This window comes from Diospyros lotus, chromosome 15, assembly GCF_014633365.1.
Source record: "Diospyros lotus cultivar Yz01 chromosome 15, ASM1463336v1, whole genome shotgun sequence".
Classification (NCBI taxonomy): Eukaryota; Viridiplantae; Streptophyta; class Magnoliopsida; order Ericales; family Ebenaceae; genus Diospyros; species Diospyros lotus.
Window position 1 is genome coordinate 34,032,580 of NC_068352.1, and position 20,960 is coordinate 34,053,539.

At 36.7% G+C, this 20,960-nt stretch overlaps 1 protein-coding gene across 2 annotated transcripts in view; it reads left to right on the forward strand.

The window, feature by feature from the left end:
- Positions 1 to 20,960, forward strand: part of LOC127792463 (trafficking protein particle complex II-specific subunit 130 homolog) — a 61,656-nt gene that overhangs the window by 31,301 nt on the left and 9,395 nt on the right. For both annotated transcript variants that reach the window (XM_052322953.1, XM_052322954.1), the window contains 13 exons: positions 310 to 470; positions 14,416 to 14,505; positions 14,614 to 14,775; positions 15,003 to 15,064; positions 15,240 to 15,330; positions 15,773 to 15,933; positions 16,163 to 16,376; positions 17,098 to 17,643; positions 17,748 to 17,960; positions 18,144 to 18,534; positions 18,636 to 18,726; positions 18,818 to 18,902; positions 19,169 to 19,358. In XM_052322953.1, the coding sequence (XP_052178913.1) occupies positions 310 to 470; positions 14,416 to 14,505; positions 14,614 to 14,775; positions 15,003 to 15,064; positions 15,240 to 15,330; positions 15,773 to 15,933; positions 16,163 to 16,376; positions 17,098 to 17,643; positions 17,748 to 17,960; positions 18,144 to 18,534; positions 18,636 to 18,726; positions 18,818 to 18,902; positions 19,169 to 19,358 (2,457 nt within the window). The remainder of the gene's footprint in view (positions 1 to 309; positions 471 to 14,415; positions 14,506 to 14,613; positions 14,776 to 15,002; positions 15,065 to 15,239; positions 15,331 to 15,772; positions 15,934 to 16,162; positions 16,377 to 17,097; positions 17,644 to 17,747; positions 17,961 to 18,143; positions 18,535 to 18,635; positions 18,727 to 18,817; positions 18,903 to 19,168; positions 19,359 to 20,960) is intronic.

The following is a 20,960-nucleotide window of genomic DNA, read 5'->3' on the forward strand; positions in this document are numbered from 1 at the left end:
CCTGGTTGTCTCCCCAGCTCTTCATTGTCCTCTCTCATTCTTGCAAACTTCCATACACCTTTATCTTTTGGTAGACACAAAGTTGAATATGAACCAAGGAACTCTAGAAGTCTAATTGATGCCCCCGCCCCCACCCCCACACACAAATTAGCCCAAGCAAATTTTTCTCTATAAAGTTCTTGTGAACATTAATGGAAATATTACTTTTGTTATATTATGTTTTCTCAGACATTATTATCTTCTCTAGATTCATGGAATTAAGTTGTTTTTAACTCTTTCTCTCTCCTATCCTTTTCCATTGCGATGCAGTTAATATGAACGGAAAACAATGGGACTTTGGAGGAATGGACCATGGAGATGATCAGGCTGCTCTGCTAAACCCTGGGAATAAACCATTGACGCAGATTATTCAAGATGATTCATTTAGAGAATTTGAATTCAAACAATATCTCTTTGCCTGCCAAGCAAAGGTTTGCAAGACTCAAATAATGGTTGACTTGGGTTGGTTCTATCTTAGTATTGTCTCTTTCCTTCATATTGATGCTTACAATTGAATATCCTTTACTTGAACTTGCTTTTACTGAGCATGCCGTGGCTCACTTTTTTTTACTTCAGCCTAGATTGACATTTAGATGCAATTGTGCATTCTTAGTATAATCTAGAATTATATGCAAAGAAATAGAAAATAGCTGAGTATCTTTAACCAAGTATTGAATAAGGAGCAATAGGAGTATGTTTAAAGGTCCTTTTTTGTGTCACTTGCCATACATTAATAACTAACTAGTTGCCTTTTTGAATAAAATTAATAGATAACTCTTTGTAGCTTTTGTGATCATCATGCAAAAAAAAGGCTGAGTGTTGTACTACAAAAAGTAACATGTATGATTCCAAGGCTTTTCATGCAAGCATTGTAAAAGAAAATTGCAAGGTTGTGTTTGGACAAGGACTTCAACAAATGATGTCATTTGAATTCTAGAAGTTGAAATGCTTGCATTTCAAATTATGTAGTGCGAAATGATATGTTTGAATTTGAACAAGCCTAGAGGAATTAGGAATAAACTCTATGCAAATAGGGGTGAACGGAAAATATCAACTTCACACTTTTTCTATGATACATGCAGCCTATTAAATACAAAAAATTTAACTAAAATCTAGGAATTTAAATTACAAATACAACAATAGATGAGAAATTTTCTCCTAAATTTTTTGCTAAGTTTCCTCGTACTTCTTAGGAATAGATGAAGCCTCGTCTTTTCCTATTTCTTTGGAACAGTTGGGGCTTTATCTCTTTTCTATTCAATCTGGTCTTTCGGTTCTTCTTTATCGTGAATTCCTCTTCAACACTCCTCCTCAAGCTGGTAAATAAATGTCTTTCATTCCATGTTTGCCTCTAATCAGCTCAAATCCTTGTTTGTTCATTGGCTTACTGAGGATATCAGCTTCTTGTATACCTGTAGGAATATATACCAGATTGATACCACCATCTTCAATCATTTGCTTGGTAAAATGTCTATCTATCTTCACATGTTTCATCCGGTCATGTTGGACAGATTATTTACTATACTTATAGCAAACTTGCTGTCACAGTATAGCCTTACAGGAGTAGCATTTTGTATCTTCAAATCTTTCATACATTTTTCCAGCCATATTACCTCACATACACCTTGAGCCATATTACCTCACATATACCTTGGGCTATGGCTCGGTATTCTGCCTCAGTACTACTTCTAACCACTACACTTTGCTTCTTACTCCTCCATGTCACCAGGGTTTCCCAAACCTTAGTGTAGAACCTAGAAGCGGGTTTATGTCATGAACCTAGGGTTCATAATGGGTTGGAATCGGCAATCAGAAGGATCCGATTGATTTAGAACCAAGAATTGACAGATTTGGGGAAGAAAATGAGAAGAAAGAGAGGGAGAAATAGAAGAACCGAAGAGAGAGGAAGAAGAACGAGAGAGGAAGAATGGTAGAGAGAAGAAATTAGAATTTCAATTTATTAATTTTTCAGCATACCCCAACAAACCAATAGCAGTAGCCTTATATAGGCATTACAAGCTCAATAGTAGCCTAGCACATGTACCCCATGTGTTTCTAAAATATCTCCTAACTATTATTATAATACTATTACTATATTGCCCTTTAATTACTACTTGGGTCATGACAATTCCCCCCTCCTTGAGAGAGTTCTTGTCCCCAGGAACTTACAACAATTTAGCCATTGCCCCTCAACCAATACCAACTCTCTCTAGCTTTGTTGTTCTTTCTTTTATCATTCCCTTTTTGGGCCGCTTTTTCTTTGTTCTTGGATACTCCTCAGCTGAAACAAGAATGATAATCAGTGCAATCAAAGATGCATCTTCCTCCAAGGAGCGGCATACCATTTCCCGTGGGTTGGTGATAGCTACCAAATTAAGATAGCTTGTACCCATAGATTGGGGATCCAATATGATGCCAAATCCAGTCAATATATCCTCATCTAGTGCCTTCATTGAATTTAGCTGCTTCTGGTCACAGGCAACAACTGAAACTTGCAGTCCTTCAACCTTCAATTGATGTTGCTCCGCAACCTCAAAATTTTCAACAACATTGTGGCACATTTTAGGATCAGTTCTACACACCTTCACAACATTGGAAGATATTTCAGCTATAAGTAGACCATCTTCATAGCAGTTCTCATCATCAATCTGATTTGTAAACTGATTCTCAACACAATTTTTAGCTTCTTTCTCTTGCAAAATTTGGCCTAAACTGATGTCTTTATAACCTCTCTTTGCTTCTTCAGAATCATTAGTTACCCTTGACAAGTTTTCTTCAGTTCTAGCCAATGGTTCTTTAGTCCCAACATGATTTATCGCTTGTTTAATAACTAAATTTTCATCCACCTGAGGAGAAAAATTTCCAACATTAAGCTTGGTAGCTTGCAGATCTCCATTATCAACTGATCTAGGCTTCCCATCTGGTTTAAAATCATCTGGCAGCTCATCATTTCAGTTGGATGGGGCAGAATTTTCACTGCTGTGTTCACCACGCTCCTGGTTCCACCTTTCCCTCATTTCTGATTCATGCTCCAACTCTTCCATAAAATGATCAATGCTCCTTGCTTCCTTGTTTGCTCTTTCTTTCAGCTTCTCCTCCTGCTGCTCCATTTTTAGGAATTCCTCACTGTTAAAACTTCCGTGATAATCATCAAAGTATTCCGCTGGAAAGTTGTAATGATACTTCTTAGTCAATATCATTACAAGCTCCTGTAGCTTCTTGCGGAACATTCGACCGAATTCCTTGCACTCTTCATGTATTACACTTCTTGTTTCCTTGTCAACTTGGCTGATCCCCTTCTTCTGTTCCTTGTTGCTACCAACTGAAAATGCAGCCTTCTTTGGCTGCCATTGAGGCTCCATTCCAACTAAAAATGAAGCTTTCTTCTGCTGCAATTGAAGGCTCATCTTCTCCATGTATGCACTGCCTCCCCTAGCTTCACGAGTAGGACAACTCGAAGGCCAATAAACAGGAGCTTTGTCCATCCAAAATCCCTTTGTTGAAATTAATTTCAGCAGCCTAAAAATCGAATCGGAATTGTATTTCTGCTTTGTTCTCAATTGCATATGCCTCTTTGCCTTCTGAACTTTATCGTTCCTACCACTGGATCACCACCATAAGCCACCGCTAGAGATTAATTCCGCTAGAAACGTTCCAGCCTCAATCGCCTATTTTCGCAGTCGACCCAACCTCAATCGCCTTCCAATTCCTCATCCTACAGTGCCTGCTTTGAGCGATTGTGATGCACCCAATAAAATCTTTTTCTCTCAACCTATTATGCGTTCAGTTTCGGTTATGAAATCAGACGGGTTAACTACCAGTCCACTTCCCACAACCTAGATTGATCGATTAACTGATTTGCTTGCACACCCTCCCAAATGAAGTCGCTACCCACTGAAATCGTTGCCTAATCACCCACAATTTACCACTGAAACATTGATCATAAAGTGATTTACAAGCAGTAACGTACCTCTACTTCTCGTCTAATTCCAGTAACCCCCTTTCTGGATTGACAAATCATAAACTCTCAATCGCCCAATTAGACAAGGAGAACTGTGTACCCTTGCAACGCTGCCGTTTAGATGGAATTGCACCAGCAGAAGAAGATGAAGATTGGGATATGCTCTGTTAGATCGCTTGAATGTGCTGGGCCAACCCAAATTATAATCACCGATTGTCTTTGCCTTCAAAAGTCAAATAGGACTGTTCAAAATTTCTAGGAAATAATAGCCTTACACCAGCCCAAGAGAATCGCATGCGCCACAATCAACAATTGCAATGGATAGCGACAGCAAACCCCCCTTCCTTGTTCGACCCAATCTTGATCTAGTTGTGTCTATCTTGCTCACCTATAGTAGTTGTCTTCATGTTTCGATAAGAGCCCCCCAGTCGCGCCTTCTTTTTTTAGCCTCAGTGTTGCCTCTCTAGAATGAGTCAGAACCTTCTTCCGATCAGTGTGGGTTGCTCTCTAAGGCCACCGGTTTGTTTCACTAGTATGGGTCGGAGCTTCTGATCAAGGTGGCAGTGCTTGATTGCCACCGGTTTGCTTCACCAGTTGGGATCGAAACTTCCGATCAGAGTTGTAGCTCACTCGGCCGTGAGAAACCCACTGAAATTACTACCTTCAAACGAATCGGAACCACAACCAAGAATTGTTGTCTCTGATACCATTTGTCATGAACCTAGGGTTCATAACGGGCTGAAATCGGCAATCAGAAGGATCCGATTGATATAGAACCAAGAATTGACAGATTTGGGGAAGAAAATGAGAAGAAAGAGAGGGAGAAATAGAAGAACCGAAGAGAGGAAGAAGAACGAGAGAGGAAGAATGGTAGAGAGAAGAAATTACAATTTCAATTCATTAATTTTTCAGCATACCCCAACAAACCAATAGCAGTAGCCTTATGTAGGCATTACAAGCTCAATAGCAGCCTAGCACATGCACCCCATGTGTTTCTAAAATATCTTCTAACTATTATTATAATACTGTTACTATATTGCCCTTTAATTACTACTTGGGTCATGACAATTTACTGTCTTCTAAAGAACCTGCCCAATCAACATCTACAAAACACTGAATTCCTCCGTCTTCATTCTTCTTGAATAAGATTCCCTTACCAGAAGTTATTTTCAGATATCTTAGGATATGATAGACAGCGTTAAGATATTTGCTAGTGGGTGAATGCATAAATTAACTCACTACACTTACTGCATATATAATATCAGGTCGTGTAAGAGTCAAATAAATCAGTTTTCCCACTAACCTTTGATATTTACCCTTCCCACAGCAGTATCTGTCCCATACTTCTTATATTTCCAGTTAGGTTTCAAGGGAGTGCTAGCTGGTTTTCAGCCTAGCTTACCTGTCTCCTTTAGTAGATCCAATGTATATTTCTTTGTGAGATGCAAATGCCCTCCTTACTCCTTGTTACCTTCTTTCCTTAGAAATACCTCAATTGTCCAAGGTCTTTAACCCCATATGATTGCTGTAATTGACCTTTAAGAGCCTTTATTTCCTGCAGATTGTCACATGTGATAATAATATCATCCACATAAACAATTAGAATAGTTTTCAAACCATTTGTAGCATGTTTAGTGAACAAGGTGTGATCCGAATGCCCTTGTTGATACCCTAGCTGGTTTAAGGTTGTGCTAAACCTTTTAAACCATGCCCTAGGAGGCTGTTTCAGCCCATACAATGATTTCTTTAATTTGCACACTCTTCCTTTTTCTTCAAAACCAAGAGAAATCTTCATATATGTCTCCTCTTCTAGGTCACCATTGAGAAATGCATTTTTTATATCTAATTGAAGCAATTCCCAATCTAAATTAGCTACCATGGATAACAATACACGTATAGAGTTGAGCTTTGTAACTGGTGCAAAAGTTTCATTGTAGTCTATGCCGTGTGTTTGGGTAAATCCTTGGGCTACTAACCTAGTCTTATACCTCTCAATAATTCCATCAGATTTGTGTTTAATTATAAAAACCCATTTGTTGCCTACCACACTTTTTATTTTGAGATAAACTCACCACTTCCCATGTACCATTTTTCTCTAGTGCTTCCATTTCCTCCATCACTGCCCTTTTCCAATGAGGTGTTTGTGGGGCCTCATTGATATTCCTAGGAATTTGCACTTCTTCAATTCTATCTGTGAATGCCCTGAAACTTGGAGATACTTGAGAGTATGCTGCATGATTAGAGATAGGATATTTAGGGCATGATCTTACCCCATTTCTCCAGGCAATTGAAACATCTAAATCATGCTCAGGCTCTACAGGTGGCTCTGTATTTTCTGCACTGTCTGCTCTTAACATTTTCATCAATAGGGTACTGCCACTTTAGCTTTTTTATCCTCCTCAGGTACCGGACCTTTTTCTGGGGTCAATGAATGTCTTTGCTTTGATTCAGAGTCCTTTCTTCGAGAGTACACCTAAAAAGGTGGCTGAGATTTAGCAGCAATTTCTTTTTGAATTTGCTCCTGCTGTTCTCCCCCTTGATTAGTTACTCAATTAGGAATAGGAGTATGTTAAGAGTAGAAACACAATACTCTCTAGGACACTCACACTCAAGGATAGAGACTCACAACCACTCACGTCAACAAGAAATACAAAACACAAAAGTAAAGAACAGAAATCAGCATCAAGAACACCACAAGATTATCCTGGTTCAGTCTCAAATGAGACCTATGTCCAGATTGGCTTGGCCTTCACTTTTCCACTATCTTGTATAGGTTGATTACATGTGCCTTTGACAGAACTCTCTCATAGCCCATATATCCTGAAAACTATAGAGTTCCCAACCTAGAGTATACATAGCAATACCTGCCTCACTCTTAAGCGCACAGCCAAAACAGACCCACTCGCTCACAAGATAGAATTCCCGCATAAAGCACAAAATGAAGTACTGCATAACAGCCCCCTCCTGACTCATAAGCCATAGGGCAGGAGTTACAATAATAGAAAATAATGCCCCCCCAACTGACCGTTACCCCTAACATTAGGCCAGCTGTCCTTCTAGAAGACTTTTCCTAACCAACTAAACAGGACATAAACAACACTATTTTTACATAAACTTTTTGATATCTATTCCACTAATCTAGTACAAATGTTCTAACAAAATCTCCCCCCATTTGCACTGGATTAGGCCTTCCTCAGGATCCTGCACCCTTCCCATTGACCTGCATCTTCATTGTCCGAGCTGCAGTAGTTGTATACAGTAGCCTTGTTGTACTTGATAGGGTAGACCCCACAACATCATTATATTTGAGCTGTTACATCATTGTTGCTTAGGAGATCAAAACTCTATATTTATAAATACATATGTATGTGCATATATGTTTATATATATCATACATATACTGTATATAATATCCATGTATATGTATGTATATATATACATGCACATATTTATACATACGTGTACATATATATAAATGTGTATGTATATACAAATGTGTACACATCTGCTCGCAGGAAGAACCATTCTACAAGAGCAACTAATGGTTCCTATACTCCCTTGAGAACTCCCAGCTTCCTGGAACTATCCCTGGACCTGAGACCATCATCTTGTATTGTACTGAAGACTGCCCCTCTAGTAAAAGTTGAACGATCCACAGCAGGAGGAGATGGATCTATTTTTTTTTTAGGGAGGTTTCGCAAATAGTTACTTTCGAGCCAAAGCCTACACCAGACTACAGGGCTTGCAGCAGCCAACCAAGAACCAGCTATATTGGCAAATAGACGTGGAGAATCACCTTTTGGAACAAATTGTGAGAAGGGGAAGGAGTGACTGTCCATTAATGTTTCAGAAATGGCAGATGATGAGTCACACTCATATTGGGCTTCCCCAACATTTTTCTTTTCTATATTCTATAATAATGAATAAGGAGTTACTCTACACTCAAAAATAGAGATTAGTGCCTTGGGAGAAGATAGAAATGCTTGTGTGTATATGCATCTGTATATGTGTACACACACATATATACATATACAGACATATATGTTGTGTCTGTGTGTATACGTGCATGTGTATAGTGTGTATATATATTACAATATATTTTGTATATATACACTATAAAATATATATACGCATATATCTATATACAAGTATACATATATTGATATCTATATATATACATATATATGTATACATACATAGATATATATTCATATAAGTGTACATATATTTACCTATATACACATATATAGGTAGATATACATGTATGTACGTATACACATACGCATGCATATACATATATATAATATGTATACACATATATACATGTGCATATGTTGGCATGCTTACATTTATAGATACATACATGTACGCGCTTATAAATGTTGTAGGTATAGTTACATTCTTATATGTATATGCACATGCATATACTATCATGTAAGTGCGTATATGTTTATATACTTATATATCTTGAGTCCAAATGACACATCTTTTGTGGTCATTTGAATTTTTCTTTTTTGGGTCAAAATCCTCTTTTCTTCAAAGTTCTACCAAATATTATATTTGGGATTTTAAATCCCAAATGACAAATGACTAGCCCAAATGACTAAAGAGTAATTTGTTACTTGAATTACAATATTGATATTGTGAAGATGCAATTTTTGTAGCTTTGATATAAGATAATGATGCATAGAATGAAACTGGAGTCTTGGTTAAGTGAGTAATGACAATGGAATTGTTTACAGATATTAGTGCCAATTTTTAAGTGCAACCAAAATTGAAATAAAATAGAATTACTTAGTGTTGCTGATCTATTGGGTTCAAATGAAACTTAATGTCACATTTGGTTGCAGTTCCAAAAACTATTTCTGTTTTTGTTCCTGGAAACAACCTAGAGAACATCCTTGGTGAATTGTTCCTCGAAACTATTATAAAATTTTCTGCAAACACTAGTTCAGGAACCAAGGAAAAATTGCTTTTCAAGCTTGGAAATGCTATAAGAAATTTCACTTTTTATTTGTTTCATTTCTGAGTTAAATGGAAGAGGGAAAAAAAAAGAAAAGAAATCTGAAGCAGAAATTTTCAGAACCAACCAGAGTGAAACGTGTCCATGTGCATGGTGTTCAAAGATGGAAAAAGGATATTGACATTGTTGTTTTCCCTCCTTCAAAGATATTCCAATTAAAGCAGCTCAAACAGGTTTAAAAATTGACTCCCAGAGACTTCATATACTCAGTTTATCTTATATTTCTTCAGCCTCTCATTGAACTATGTTTCTGAATGGTATTTATAATATAATATTGGTATTGGAAAGATGTTTTTAATTGGATGCTAAAAGATGGTCCTTTGGATTGTATAGCAGTTTTAAATGCAATGATGATTACACGGAAATTACCTGTTCTAGAATATAAACTTTGCAGGAATATATTCTATGATTAATAATTTATTGTTTTTTGACCATGAAAACAGAGATCTATACTAGAAGGAAGTAGGGTGAAAAAAAGTATCACTTGCTATGGAAGGTGTTAGAGATAAACAAAAGGATTATATACGGTGTTTGTAGGATTAGGAAAAGCTTATTACAAAGTCCCTAGAGAAGTCTTATGAAGGGTCTTAGAGAAGAAATGAGTCTGATTTGCTTATATACAAGTTATTAAGGACAGTTTCATGGAGCAGAAACCAGTGTTCTAAAAGGCGCTAGGCGCTACTCGGGCGCCAGGCTGGGGCCTAGCGCCTAGGCGGGGCCTAGGAAAATTGCTATTTTTTTTTTTTTAAATTTTGTGATGTAATTTGATGTTATTTTCAATTAAATCAAAGTTGAAAAGCATTAATAATGCAACATAAACCAATAATACAGCAATAATGGAATGATAAGTGAAATATAGAATTAAGCATGAGAAAATAAATTGTTGTAGATCAGTTCTAGGTTCAATAAGACAAAAGCAACAATAATGCAACATAAACCATACTTGAAGAATTTAAGTATCTAACTATCTAATTAGACTTCTTCCTCTCCATATTCTTCTAATACATGATCTTCATCAGACTCAAAATCAAATTCATTGAGCTCTTGCTCATCTTCTTCTTCTTCTGATTGGAAATCTTCATGAAGCTCTCTCATCCTAGAACTTCTTCTAGGTTGAAGCATCTCGTCTGCTCCAGATGCTTCACCAACCACTTCCCAAGTAAGCCCCGTACCAGGATCAATTTCTTCATCATCTTCTCCTTCAACAATCCATCTTTGTGCATTGCTGGCATCACTAGCAAGTAGTACATCAACATTCCTTTCCTTCTCCCTCTTTTGCTTGTTCATCAGTTTTGCATTAAATTGGACATAGACAAGATTGTTCAATCGATGCACATCTAGTTTATTTCTTTTCTTCTTATGTATCTACATAAATAAAATAAAAGTAATATCACTTTAAGTCTTTAAATGATAGGAATAATGAAATTAAAGTATTAAAAACGTTTTAAAGTATACACTAACCCCTTCAAAAGTGCTCTAATTTCTTTCACAACCAGACGAACTACTGGTTAACGAGAGGATCCTTATCGCCATTCGTTGCAAGTTTGGAGTGTGATTTTCATAAGTTATCCACCATTTAACTACATAGGTCAAACAAGTATAAAGTAAATAAACTTATACACAATAGAAACTATGAAAATGATTAAATAAATTTTATACCTGGATTATAATTGTCATCATTTTCTGCACACCCTTGAGTTGCCCACGATTTTCCAAAAGTTCCTTCTTTATGAGTATATTTTGGCAACTCAATATTTACAACATGGCCTTGCAATTCACCATTGGCATCATAAAACATCTCCACACAGTTAAAAAATCCATCAATGACTTCATGATCAAGTTTTATACCCATATCCTTAAAAAAGTAATAGGGATTCAAAAGGGAAGCCACAAAATGTAGTGGACTATCTAGCCTATCTTTCACCCTTGCTTCAATAATCTCTATAATAGGCTGATAGTTCTTCTCAATATTATTTATTGCCTCCTTAATAGCTTCCTTTGCATGCTTAATCTCTCCATATAAAAAGCCCATAGAAGGCTTTTTAGCTGCATCAACAATTCAAAGCACCTTCACCAAAGGAGCAAAAACCTTAAGCCATAAATTCACACCATTCCAAAAAGTAATGCTCATCACAGTAGCAGATGTTGCTTTCCCTTTAACAGTCTTTGACCATTTGCACTCATCTCATTTAGAGCTAGTAAACATTGTCCTCATTTGAGCTTTTTTCTCCATCAAATTTTGCAAAGTAGGGAAAGAAGAAGCGAATCTAGTGACTCCCGGTCTCACAATATCCCTCTTCTTTGTAAATGATCTCATTAAGGACAAGGTCTTATGGTGTGCATAAATGAAGATTGTCAAACTCTTGGCCTGATCAATGACTTTTTTAAACTTCGGTAGTTTTCCAATACTTTCAAGCATCAAATTGATAGTGTGAGTAGCACATGATGTTCAAAAGATATTTGGCCTCTTCAACTTCACTAATTTTGTCGCTCCCATATTGTTTGCAGCATTGCTGTTACTACTTGGATGACATTTTGTGGGCCAACTTGCTCAATGCACTTGTCCACATATTCAAAAATGAGTTCACTTGTATGTGCTTCGTCTGAAGACTCTCTGGAAGACAAAAAAACAGTACTTGTATTAGAATTAACACATAGGTTCATGATGCTCCTCCTATTTCTGTCTGTCCAAGCATCTGTTATAATTGAGCACTTATTTTGTGCCCACTCTTCTTCATGCTTCTTTAGTAATTCTTTAGTTCTATCCACTTCTCCCTTTAACAACGGTTCTCTCAACTGGTATTGACTGGGAGGTTTGAAGCCCGGGCTAAATTGACCAACCGCCTCAACAAATAATTTGAAGCTATCATGATCTATAGCATTGAAAGGAATACCAGCTTCATACACTCATCTAGTACAATACTCACGAACAGTCTGTGTTCTTTCTTTAAAGAGTGCTTCATTGATATTTTGCTGCCTTTTCATCAAACAAGTTTCAGGATTGATGGAGGTTGCAAACTTATCCATAGGGCCAAGAGTATGGGGCGTTTTATTGCTACCTAACTCTTTCAATTCATCTTCATCATCCCCCCCTTCAGAAATATTAATAGAAGATCTCATCAAATCTTCCTCCTCCTTTTCATTCTTCTTCTTACTCTTTGCCTCGGCAATAGCATTCTTGCATTTGGCTTTACCATCCAGAGAAGATTTTGGACATGCAGAAACATTTCTGGAAATATGACCTATGTGTTATTTTATTCTGTAAACTCCGCCAGACATAACTTTACCACACAACTTACATTTAACTTTATCCATATTCTTCAGATCAATTAACATTCCATACTCCCATCCAATATCATTGGACTTCCTTTTAAAAACTGAATCTGCATCAGACGATGCTCCCGTACTTCGAGTCCCGTCTGACATTTTTAATTTAATTGAAGAAACTTGCAATAGAAACCTATATATAACCAATAACCTCACTTAATATTCAAAATAACAATAACATATCATGGTTGTAAAATAATCTAATGATTCAAATTAAGATAATAAAATAGCAAAATAATTTATGTTTACAATATAATAAAAACAAAAATATAATCAATAATAAAAACATCAATATACTATAAGCAAATAGCGGATTTTTTGGAAATATTATGGAATATATATAATTAATAATAAAAACTAAATATAAATCTAATAATTATATATAAATAAAAAAGAAAAATGAAATAGAATAAAAAATAAAAAACATAAAAAAGAAACCTGAAACGTAGCAAACACAAAACCCAGAGAGAGAGAGAGAGAGAGAGGGGTTATGAGTCGACGGAGATGGAGCTTGATGGCGAGGACGGGGGCGGCGGTGACGACGCTGAGACAACGAGGACGAGGAGGACGCGATGGATAAGAGGTGGTGTCGATGAAGCTTGGCAGTGAGGATGGAGCTGGACGCAGCGACGACGGTGAGCTACTGGCGGGCCGATGAAGCTTGGCGGCGTTGAGGCAGCAGTGTTGAGGTGAGAAGAGAGTGAAGAGGGGGAGACGCTGACAGGTTCGATTTAATGATTTAGCAAAAAAAGCCCTAAAAAGCTGATATTTAAAGCCAACGAATTGGGCGCCTAGGCGCGTTGGCCGACTAGGCGCCACTTGGGCTGCCTAGGCACCCAAGCCGGTTGATTACTCGGGCCGGCACCTAGGAGGCCCGACTAGGGCAATTTCGGGGCGGCCAAGGGCCGTCTAGCCCGATTTTTAGAACACTGGTAGAAACACATGTTAGAATACATGGAGGAGATACTTCTTTTTAAAGTACAATTGGATTACTTCAGGGATCTATATTAATCCATTATCTTTTTTCCCTAGTAATGGATGAACTCAGTAAAAATATTCTGGCAGAGATGCTTTGGCATATGCTATTTGCAAATAACATTATGTCGTTGGATCAGACAAAAGGAGAATTGAATACCAAAGTTGAGGTATCGAAGAAGACTTTAGAATGTATAAGTTTTAAGTTCAATAGATTGAAAACTAAATATAGGAAATGTGAATTTAGTTAATATATGCATGTAGATGATGTTATGGTAAAACTCGAACACTAAGTCATTTGAAGAAAATATTAGTTTAGATATCTTTGATTGATCATCCAAAAAGATGGAGGAAATAACAAGGATGCCATACATAGAATTAGGGTGAGATAGTTAAAATGGAATAGGTCACTCAACATTTTATGTGATGATAAGATTTTGTTAAAATTGAAAGGAAAATTTATAGGAAAGACCAACTTTGTCATATAGCACATAGTGTTGTCAGAGAAGCACTAATATGTGCAAAATATGAGCATAGGGGAGATGAGGATGTTAAGATGGATATGCGGCCATACAAGAAAGAACATTAGAAAAGAAGTTATTAATAATAAGGTTGGAGTGGTTCTTATTGAAGATAAGATGTGTGAGACAATATTAAGATTGTTTGGTTATGTGAGAAGAAGTCCAATATAGGCTTTTGTGAGAAGTGTGGATGGAATTAAATAAGTTTTTAGCAAAAGAGAAAGAAAGACCAAGGAAATTTGGTGGGAGATTCTTAGGTTATAGATGATATGCCATGGATAAAAAAAAATTGGTGAGCTAGAATTTGTCTAGCTGATTCTACCTAGTGGATTTAATGCTTGCTATGTTGTTTGTTTTATTGCTATCTCTGTGTGGTCTCATCTGAATTTTGTTTCTCATACTTTATTTGTAACTTACTCATTCTGACTTGAGCCCTACTTACCCAAGTTTGCTAAAATCCTTGCATATTGTTAATAAACTTAGTACATTTGTATTTTTCTCACGTCTTATAGGATTTTTCATTCTCTAATGATGTTTGAATGATTGAAATTAAACACCTCAATTTGCAGCTATTGTTCAAGCTGAGTCGTCCCTTTGAAGTTGCATCCAGGGGCTATTCATTTATCATCAGCTTTTCTAAGTCACTGGGACAGCGTGAGGTGTTTGATGTTTTTTTTTTTTTTTTTTACTTACAGCAGTAATACTTATTTTTTAGCTTCTGTTAATTTTATTTATTCTGACCTATCTTCTTTTTCTTGTTCTTGCAGAGTATGTTACCCTTCTGTATGCGTGAAGTTTGGGTAATAACTGCTTGTTTGGCTTTAATCAATGGAACTGCCTCTCATTATAGTGATGGACAAGTGACACCTGATATAGAAAAGGAGTTTTACCGCCTACAGGGTGATCTTTATTCTCTTTGTCGGGTTAAGGTAAAGTTTCTTTGCCCAAGAACTGACTTTCGAAATTTCATGCTCCATACTTTTCCGTAATATCTTATATCTTGTGAAAACTGCAAAACTTGCTCACTGGACCAAATATTTCTGCATAAGCCTGATGCTATGTTTCGTGCTTTTTCCATGCTTTTCTTCACTTATTCTTTTTATAAGTTTAATGCTGTGAATTGGTACATATTGAAGTGTACTCTCTTATGTGTCAGTTCATGAGGCTTGCATATTTAATTGGTTATGGATCTGACATTGAAAGAAGTCCTGTCAACAGGTACAAACTTAACTGGTTTGCATAAGAACTCTATTTGAGTCTTTCTTTGATTTGGGTTTCTGGCTTGGTCATGCTTTTGAAAGTAAGAATGTCAGCATTACCATTGAGTTCCTCTCATGTTGCTATGGTCTCTTAATTTCATATTTGTGTGCTAAACATTTGTCTGTCTGTTCAGTGCTTCTCTCAGCATGCTACCTTGGCCTAAGCCAGCAGTTTGGCCTTTAGTTCCACCTGGTGCTTCGTCTGAGGTTCTTGCTAAAGAAAAGGTGAGCTTTTTTATTTTTTAATATAGATATTTGACTAATAAAAATTCTGACAATGATGACAAATATAAACTAAACAAACAGATATTGTAGTTAATGATCCATTAGGGATACTGATTTTTTGCATGTGCATGAATTGAACTTGGATAAAGTTAATTACATCGCCTCACCTGTATTATAGCCCCAATAACATCCTCACTAAGTGGCGCATTTTGGTTCTTGGGCTTATATGGCTCAAAAATAGGGTAGCTTTGATAAAATGTTTTAAAGAATATGCTATATTTTGAATGGGCACTTCTTCTGGGACTTGTCCTTCCTCGCCTCAGTTAACATGTCAACCATGCAATAGTATTTCTTTCTTTTTTTCTCTCAGAGCCGTGCGATACCATGTGGTAGTATTACTCCTAAGATAATGTTGTTTTATGTGTTCCTTGAATTCATGCAGATGATTCTTCAAGCAACACCGAGGGTTAAGCACTTTGGAATTCAGAGGAAGCCATTACCTCTAGAACCATCTGTACTTTTACGGGAAGCTAATCGCCGAAGGGCTTCTCTTTCTGCTGGGAATGTGTTTGAATTATTTGATGGTCTCCCAATTACTGATGGGTAATTGGAGTTACTATAACGCTATACACTATTTGAAGAGATGCAATTTCTGTTTTAGGGGAATACAAGTCAGTGTGGTCCAGTGTTTGATAGACCTACCTTAATTTCGTTTGATCATTTTTGATAACCCTTTTCGTTTTGCAATTTATTCAAGAAGTCATTACCTTCAGATCCTTCGAACTTTTATTTATTTTTTTTGAGTCCTTATCCAATTGTTATGTCCTGGCAGATCAGGTTCAGATGTACCTCCTAGGATGTCCCCGTCGGCAAATATGCATAAAGTTTCTATGTCAAGAACTAATTCTTCGCCAGGAAACTTTGAGAGCTCCATTGATCGACCTATGAGACTTGCTGAGATCTATGTTGCTGCTGAGCATGCCCTGAAGAGTACAATTTCTGATCCTGATATTTGGAAGTCACTATCATCTGTAGAGGAGTTTGAGGTACAATTTATACTTAGTCAAGACAGGAGTATTTTGTTTGCAGTTTCTATCCTTGCAAGATACCTTTCGTAACACATTCTCATACTTTGTTACCTCTATATGTTTTAGCTTATTTGTTTCTGATTATGTCCAGATACTTCTATATTCAAATAATATGCTTGTTAACCATATGAATTGTAGTTGGATTCTTTCGCTTTAGTTCTATTAAAAGCATTGCATCAGAACATTTGGATTAGTGGCTGCAAAGGTTCTTGTTTATTCTTACTCACCATTTTAGTTTATGAGAAAGTGTGAATCTCTTAGAGCTTTCTCAGCTTTTAATGATTCTTAAATGCAATACCTGCTACAATGTATAAATACTCGGGGTGGTGTGCACATGCGTGTGAGAATTTTGTGTGGAATAGGGTGGTGTGGACATGTGATGCATGTCAGAATTTTGTGTAGAAATTAAGGTCTAATAACTCCAATAGTTATTTTAAGCGGGAAGTTTGAAAACTAGGTATTTGTTCCTATTTTTTATCCTTACAAGTAATTTTAACCACATTTATTTACATAATAAAATTTAATATTTTGATTGATATTTTCAGTATAATAAAAATCTGATGGGTTTTCACCCTTGGACATGACCTTGCCTTGCAATAACGTTGTGGATGTTGACAGTTGATCCTGTTCACCTTTGTGTTTGATTGGGCATGTGTAATATGGATACTTTGTCTGTCAGAACAAATATCTAGAGCTATCAAGGGGTGCCGCTGAAAATTATCATCGTTCTTGGTGGAGAAGGCATGGAGTTGTCCTTGATGGTGAAATAGCAGCTGTCTTCCATAAGCATGGGAATTTTGATCTTGCTGCAAAGTCGTATGAGAAGGTTTGTGCTCTCTATGCTGGCGAAGGATGGCAAGATTTGTTAGCCGAAGTCCTTCCCAATTTAGCAGAATGTCAAAAAATACTGAATGATCAAGCTGGCTATTTATCATCTTGTGTGAGACTGCTGTCACTGGATAAAGGTCTATTCTCAACCAAGGAACGTCAAGCTTTTCAGTCAGAACTTGTCTTTCTTGCACATAGTGAAATGAAGCACCCTGTGCCCCTAGATGTGTCATCATTGATAACATTTTCTGGCAATCCTGGGCCACCATTGGAGCTGTGTGATGGGGATCCTGGTACCCTATCTGTTACCCTCTGGAGTGGCTTTCCTGATGAAATAACTCTTGAATCACTTAGTCTCACCCTGATGGCTACAAATAATGCAGATGACGGTGTCAAGGTACAATTTCTAAGTGACAATTTTATTTGCTTTCGAGTCAGCTGTGCTTAATCAGATGCATTTGATAGCATTCCTAATATTTGATTATCCATTCTGATTTTTAGGCAATAAGGAGCTCTGCAGCTACCATACTAATGCCTGGCAGAAATTCTATCACTCTTTCTCTACCTCCACAAAAACCAGGTTCCTATGTCTTGGGGGTTCTTACTGGGCAGATTGGTCATTTGAGATTTAGATCTCATAGTTTTTCAAAAGGTGGACCTGCAGATAGTGATGATTTTATGAGTTATGAGAAGCCTACTAGGCCTATCTTAAAGGTATTGTTGCTATTAGTTGATGGAAAGTCAAAATAGATTGAAGTAATGTTTGTGAAGACAAAATCAATGAGTATGAGGATTACTAGTCTTCTTTCATATTTCTGTTATTTTATAGTCTAGTTTGTGATTATGGACTGTGTGGCTTATTTATCTAACCATCTAATGGTGCATTTCCATTTATAGGTCTTCAAACCAAGGTCTCTGGTTGATCTTGCTCCGGCTGTTTCATCTGCTTTGCTAATTAATGAACCTCAATGGTTTGGAATAATTATTAAGCCAATTAAGTACTCCCTTAAGGGTGCTGTCTTAAATATTGACACTGGTCCTGGTTTGAAGATTGAGGAATGTCATGCCATTGAAATGGAAAGATATGCTGACATATCGCAAAATCGAGCTGACGTAGTGTACTCAGATGATGCTAGAAAAACTGATTTTACTGTTACTGAAGAGTTTAAACAATTAACTCTTCAGGATGGAAGAATTGAGTTGCCAGAATGGGCAAGTGGTATAAATTCTGTCCTATGGATTCCGGTACGTGCTATTAGTGATAGTCTTGCTCGAGGAACAAACACAGGTTAAACAATGCTACATACTTCTGTTGGTTTCCATATGCTTCTGAAGTTTTTGTCATGTTCAAATGTTAAAACAAACATGCTGTGTTTCTTAAATGGGCAGCTATTCCCCTACAACAGAGTCTTGTGGATGGGTTGAGGACAATAGCTTTGAAACTTGAGTTTGGAATATCACACAATCAATCATTCGAGAGGTAGTTATTTTCTTTGAGATCTTGATGGAGCTTTTGTTAGATTAGGGTTTCGAACCAATGTTCATCTGAAGTGCTTGGAACTGATTGACAGGACGGTAGCTGTGCATTTCACCGACCCCTTCCATGTGACTACACGTGTAGCAGACAAATGCAATGATGGTACTTTACTATTGCAGGTATTATGTCCCATTTTGCATATCTCATCTTAAAAGATGCCAAGCTAATATTGTGGCTGTATAACTTTCTCTTGAAGAGGGAAGGGGAGGTTGCATATTAGGCTGGAGTGCTGGGCTTGCCAAAAATAGGCATGGCTAGCTTGTACTGGGTCATTATGCATTGTTGTTTGACCTGAATGCATTTGTGCTGCTCTAGATTATTTGAAGTAAGCACACCCATATCTCATTTGATTTGTAAACTTATTATATTGCCATCCTGCCTCCAGGTGATACTCCACTCTCAAGTGAAGGCCTCATTGACCATCTATGATGCTTGGTTGGAACTTCAAGATGGATTTGCTCATACTGGACAAGGTGATGGAAGACCCACTTCTAGCTTCTTTCCACTCGTTGTCTCCCCTACATTCAAAGCAGGAATGATGTTTAGTATATGCTTGGCAACTCCAATGGCTGAAGGTAACCTATTTCTTTTCTTCTGTGGTATTGGTTATCAGTTAGCAACTTAGCAACCTAGGTACAGATACCGACAGTATTGACATTGACAAGGGCGTTGAATGCCCTAACTCTTGAAAACTAATCCATTGTATATGTGCATGCATTTGCAAGCTTAATCAAATCCTCTTTGATATGAATATACCTAAAGTTTTATGTGCTAATCTATAATGATGGAATTTTTTTTGTGGACCCTACAAAGCTAGCCCTTAAGTAGCTCTCTCTCTCTCTCTCTGGGTTCTTGCCTTGAGCTCACTGAAATTTTCTGGTGCCTTGTTTCTAATATCCTAAACAAGGCAATTGGGTTTCCCTCAGTTCATGTAGCAGGGTTAGTCATCCCTTTCCTCTTCCATGTCTGGTTTCTGCCGTCATTCTGATAACATGTGAAGATACATGGTCATTCTGCAGTCATTGAACAAGAAATCCTGCATGCAGCTCCAATATGAGCATGAGTTCTTGGTCAATTATAGCATGTGAAATATTATTACTTGGAAAGTACCCAAGCCTTGATGAGACAATTCATTCAGATATATTAAATCCTCATGTAAAAGTAAAGCGTTCAAAGTTGAACAATTTAATTTCGTCCTCTTCCAACTCTGCATTAATCAAAGAATTCCTGGTTTAATCTAAGAAACAAAGTATGATTTGTTTTTTGTCCGTAGATGATTGCTCTTTCAGTTTATTTTCATCTTCCACCATATCTTCTCCCCCTGGAAACTGAAAGCCCTGTGGGCCCAAAGTTCTGTCTTGTAAACAGGCTATGGATGACACTAAGAATTACTCGTTCCTTACTCTAATTTTTTTCCCAGCAATGAAATTCTGACTTCGAAAGGGAGTAAGGATTAAATATATTTCCACTCAAATGATTAGAGTATTAATTTCCCAGTCCATCTCTATATTTTGCATTGTCAAATGCTTTCTTTTTATCCAAAAAAGTTGATATTGCAACCAGTGGTGGAGCCAGAAATTTTAGGTAGCGTGGGCAAAAATTAAACCCTAAACTCTAAATTCGGTCTAAAATTAAATAATATAAAAAATTAAAAATAATATAATATTAAAATATATATATCAATAAATAATACAATCGACGTATTTTTATATTTTAATAACGTCACATAATAATATCATTATTAATTTTATTAAATATCTATTTTTTAATATACATAACTAAGTTGTTGTTCAATCATTAATCTCCAATTTGATTGCGCAATCGAGTCTTGATAAACTTCATGACAGACTATCATTCAATTGTTGATCTCCAGTTCAATTACGTAGTCGAATCTTGACAAACTTTATGATAGAAAATATGTTTTCTGCCATATTTTCAAATATGTAATTGATAAATTTGTAACAAAAAATAAAAAAAATTAATCCCTTTAACATACACAAAAGAAAAGTGGGTCAAATTTTCATATATCTTATTTTTAATTTTCGGCCAATACTAAAAAAAACCACTTGCAGTCGCCACCAACTATCATGACCAATGGTTTTTGACATTCAAAGGCAATCACTCGACACTCTTATTCCTATCGACCAACATACACAAAAAACCAATCAAATCTAACG